General features: G+C 43.3%; 1 protein-coding gene across 1 annotated transcript in view; it reads left to right on the top strand.

Annotated features, from left to right (window-relative positions):
* Window positions 1–4,833, top strand: part of LOC111713682 (zinc finger homeobox protein 3) — a 16,588-nt gene extending 11,755 nt beyond the window's left edge. The window contains exons 3-4 of the mRNA XM_023488614.1: window positions 421–681; window positions 1,206–4,833. Coding sequence (XP_023344382.1) covers window positions 421–681; window positions 1,206–4,264 — 3,320 coding nt within the window. The 3' untranslated portion in view covers window positions 4,265–4,833. The remainder of the gene's footprint in view (window positions 1–420; window positions 682–1,205) is intronic.
* Window positions 4,834–5,261: the final 428 nt, after the last annotated feature.

The raw sequence follows: 5,261 nt of genomic DNA, 5'->3' as shown, positions 1-5,261 counted from the left end.
CCCCCCTTCTAAATATACGATTGTTTTTCTTGTTGGTTTGTATTTATATTTTTCTATTGGTTCAGTTTAGGTTTAACATTTTCTCAAAATTTTTTAAATGCGTGAATTCTTTCGAAGCAGAGTTTTGGGATTTTTTTTAACGCTTTCTACGATTTGTGCTAGGACTGACTGATAAACATGAAACACAGTTTTCTATAGATGGATAGATCTTTAGGAAAATATCTCTATCATGCAATGAAGTTGAGTCTTTCTCACAGACTCTGTTCTAATCCCTATATCTTTGCAACCCAATGTCGTAGACTATAGTTATGGCATACCTTTAACAAAGATATAGGGATTAGAACATTTGGTTTGTGGCAAAGACACAATTTCTTTTTTTCTATTTTTAATTTTGGAAAATTCTAACTTCCTATATTTTAGAAGAAAGTGAAGAGAAGGAGGTAAAGGAGAGGAGGATAGCGAAGAAGGAGGAGAAGGAGGAGGAAGAGGAGGAGGAGGAGGAGGGTGAGGAGTGTGTAACGTGCCCCCTTTGCCAGGAGGTGTTCAAGAATAAGGACACCCTGGAGGACCACGGGATGCAGATCCATTCCATCAACTCGGAAGGTTTAGCTCGGCTTATGATGCTCATGCAGGGCTCACACTGGCTCAATAACGCCAAGAACAGCAAAGAGGAGGAATCAGGTAATTAATTAATTCATTAATTCATTTTACATTTCAAAATCCTGCCATCCTATTGTTAATTCAGTTAAAGAATGTAAATTCAGGGCGTACTGTTATAAACTTTAAAAATTATTTTTTATGTATTTCATCATTTCAAAAATAGATAATAATACAGCGTGTAAAATCTTGAAATTGTTCTACGAAGCATAAAAATGAAAACGTTTATTTAACTATTTGCTGCGTGTAGCGCCCAAGGGTTGAATGTTCCGTCACTTTAATCGTTCGAAAAAGGTTGCAAATGTAATTTGGGTGACGGTAGGGGTTCTCCCTATTTCGGGGTTTTATGACTTTTCTCTCGAATTTGATATTCAAAATGATAATGTATTCAGGGGGGGGGGGGGGGGACAATGGAGTTGGAAAAAGTTCGAGCAAAAATTAGCATTAATTTAACAAGTATTTAACGTGTCTAAGGTTTTGTTTAAACATTTACCCTGAAGTTCTAATTGAAATGTCTGGATATTGTTTAACGCTGTGTATCTTTTTAGAACCCAGAGCTAGGGAGGATTCACCACGGAGTGCGGAGATAGAACGTAGTCCTGCAGCACAGATGGATAAATACACAGATCCAGGCAGACCATACAAGTGTGACGTGTGCAGGGAGAGTTTCACCCAGAAGAGCATACTCCTGGTTCATTACAACTCCGTGGGCCATCTCAGGAACCTGAAGAAGAAGATGAATGAGAACCAGGGGAATGAGGCCATGGACGTGAGTATGAGTGGTGAAAGTGAGCTAGATAGATCAAGCCACTCGGAAAACTCAAACCATCTCCAGTCTCCTAAGAAAGAGGAGCGGGATGTAAACAACGGTCAGGTCCTGGGAGATATTCAGAATGCTCTGCAGCAAGCCATGATAGCAGCTCGTCTACAGTTGCTAAACCCAATGCTTAGAGCTCAGATGCCTCCTGGGATGAATGCTCTCAACCAGATGGCCATGATGGGCGGAGGAGTTTCGCCCTTTGGTCCACCAGGCATGGGCCAGTTCCAGCATCTTCAGCAGCTTGCCATGGCCCAGCAGATGTCAGGAAATGGACCTCGTCTTCCTGACCCCTCTCTTCTTCTCTCTCAGCTTGCTCAGCTTAACCCTCTCCCTGAGAAATCGGATCAGAAGATCCCTTTTCCATCCCCTAGCCCGGTGCCACAAGGGAGCCACAATATGGCCCCTGATTCCCCCATGTATGGAGAGCAGAAGCGAGCAAGAACCAAGATCACAGAGGATCAACTGAAGGTTCTCCGATCTTACTTTGATATCTCTAATTCTCCGTCAGATGATCAAATCAACCTGATGGCTCAGCAGACAGGTTTACCTCCCAAGGTGATAAAACATTGGTTCCGGAACACATTGTTCAAGGAACGACAGAAGAACAAGGACTCACCCTACAACTTCAACAATCCTCCATCTACCATGATCAACATGGAGGACTATGAGAAAACTGGAGAATCCAAGGTGATGTCGATACACCCAGAGGAGAGCAATGACAGGATGGATGAGGAGAGGAGAGAAGAGAGGAAAACTGAATCTCCTGACTTAATTGCCAACGACTCTAGAGACGCTGAGTTTAAGTCTGATCATGAGAGGGCGCCAAGCGTCCCGACAGCGAATTCCGTGACCAGTAGTCACAATAACATTTCTGTAAATTTCAATGCTACTAACCCAGTTCCTAATGTAACCCAAAGTTCCTTGCCGACAAGCCTTACACTATCTTCTATACTTTCGTCACAAACTATGGCTGACTCTATGGCCTGCTTACCCAACTACCCACCACCCCTCTCCAACCCTTTTGGACAGTCCCCGGAGCATAACAGCTTCAGTAAGATGCTTCACAACCTTGCAGCTAATAACAGCAACATGAGCGAACCATCTTCTCCAGGTAGTGGTCAGCGCCTCTCCCCTGGACAAGATCTCTCCGGGATACATGGTAAGAGAGCAAATCGAACCAGGTTCAGTGACTACCAAGTTAAGGTCCTGCAGGAGTTCTTTGAGAAGAACGCTTACCCGAAGGATGATGATTTGGAGTACTTGTCTAAACTTCTCAACTTGACTCCAAGAGTCATTGTTGTTTGGTTTCAAAATGCTAGGCAGAAAGCCAGGAAAGCATATGAGAACCAACCCTCCAATGAGGTTATTACCGATGATGTTGAAGGACGTTTTACCAGAACCCCCAGTCTAAGTTACCAGTGTAAAAAATGCAACTTGGAATTCCAAAGATACTATGAGCTCATTCGGCATCAGAAGCAGCACTGCTACAAGGAGGAAGATGCAAAGCGGTCAGCTCTAGCCCAGAAAGCTGCTGGTCAGGCAGCTGCTTCTTTGACAGCTCAGGGTGCAGGTTTAAACTTGACAGCTGTATCCAACCATTCTGAAGACAGTAACTCTAGTATATCCTACTCTGAGAGGAATATTACATCTCCTGTATTTAATCAAAACACAATGTCTTGGAAGAGAAAACCATCAGTTGAGGATAGCAGAGATGTTATGGAGGAACCCAGAAACAAATTGCCAAAAACAACCAATCTGTTCCCACCTCTCATTCCCCCAACCGCACCCCCCAGCAGCTCTGGTAACGACCTGGAGGCATCCATGAGAAAATTTTACGAGGATACCATGAAAAGGTATATGGATGAACTATCAGTCCGACCTCCACCCCAACAAACCCCAGAGGGTCAAGCTCTGGATCTGAGGTCATCCTCGGCCGACCTCGACCATGGATCTCACAGGTCAGAGAATGACAATGACAGTGACTCCTGGGATAAGAACATGAGTGGTGGAGAGGATTCATCTTCTGAGATGAACCGTGGTCTGTATGTAGATGACTATGATGGAGAGTCTGGTGAGGGTAATGGACTTGCAGGAAACTACGCTGACACTAATGGGCCAAAAGACAGTGGTAACAAGCGGTTCAGAACCCACATGTCTAATGTTCAAGTCAAAATGATGAAGAGCATATTTGAAAACTACAAAACTCCCACCATGCCGGAATGCCTCGGGCTTGGGAATCAAATTGGTCTTCAGAAGCGAGTTGTTCAGGTTTGGTTTCAGAACGCTAGAGCCAAGGAGAAGAAGGCCCGTCTCTACCTACAGCAAGTGACCGGGACAGAGCCGGATATGCCCTCAGCTCCCAGGGGATGTAGATGGTGTAGCTTTGAGTTCCCAGACAACTATGCTGTTCAGGAGCATATCTTCCTACCAAAACATCTGGAGAATGTACGTCTAGCTCTGGAGCAAGGACTTTACGATCCTGAGTCTCCGGGAGCAACTCTGACCCAGCAGGCGGAGTCCCTTCAGAACGGAGTAAACTACTCCCGGGGTACTGCTACCCCACCCAGACACGGTCAGGACAGCGCAACTGACAGCAGTCCCTCACCTACTAAACCAAACCTAGGTCCTGGGCTCTCAATGATGATGGCTGCCGGAGGAATTCATTCTCCGGGAAGACCGGACTCTCATATGGGAGACAGATCCATGCTGATGCCTCCGTTCTATGGGATGGGTCAGAGCATGAACTCCTACCCTATCGGAGTCACCAACACTGTTCATAATGTGTAGAGACCTAGTGCAGCTAATTTCCTTCTTAGAAAATCTTAGTTCTGGTGAAAACGTAGAGGATTGTTTTTCTTTAAACCCCCGTTTATACTTCCACTGTTCTCTCACCACTTGATTAGAAAAATCAGTTATGTGCCACTTACTATATGTGTTAAAAAGCTATTGTTTTTATTTTGTTAAGAGTGGGGCCTTTGAGCCCGCGCATTTGAGGTTGTTGTTTCTGGGGGCATCGCTAGATGTCTCTGGAAACACCTGCCGCGGCTGTGTTCTATTCTGATTCATAGTTCCTGACGAAAATATATAAAATTATAGGAAAATTTCTTGTGTGCTAAATTAGCGAACTTTAAACACTCTTAAAAGAAATTTAATTGGTAATCCTTATAAACAATGTTCTTGATGTATGTTTTCTTTAAAAAAAACAATTGTGATTCTATCTCTGGCCGACTGTCACCAGAGTGTGAAAAATCTCATATTATATTGTATTTATGGTTATTATTATACGTAGTCCGACAGCAAGAGTTCCTATTAATCTTATGCATTCTTATTACTAATAAATGTTAAGATATACGTGATTCAAGCTTAAAACCATTAGACTTAAACGAGAGGAGAGAGAGATAAAATTTTATAAAGCATTTGCCACAAACTCTGATTTTTTTTTATCTTTGCAACCCAATGTCGTAGACTTTAGGTGTTTCAAACTATAGATTCTGTTAGATCAAAAAATCTAAGTTTGAAATATCAAAGATTTACACCATCAGGTTGCAAGATATAGGGATTGGAACATCACAGTTTGTGGCAAACACTCACTTGTTTCACATTCTTAATGAAGAATTTAGTTGAGAATTACTCAAACAAATGACATTATGCGCGATTACTCATAAAGGATGATATTATGATGACGACCTTTAGGCTTTAAGTACTGAATTTGAGAGTTTTATTATGTCTGTAGGTGCAGGAAATTAACCCCCCCCCCCCCCCCAGCCCCCCCCCCCCCCCCCCC

Source organism: Eurytemora carolleeae, unplaced genomic scaffold (assembly GCF_000591075.1).
Source record: "Eurytemora carolleeae unplaced genomic scaffold, Eaff_2.0 scaffold1236, whole genome shotgun sequence".
In the NCBI taxonomy this organism is placed as follows: Eukaryota; Metazoa; Arthropoda; class Copepoda; order Calanoida; family Temoridae; genus Eurytemora; species Eurytemora carolleeae.
Note: the sequence above shows the minus strand (reverse complement) of the source record. Positions and strands in the feature narration are given on the sequence as shown.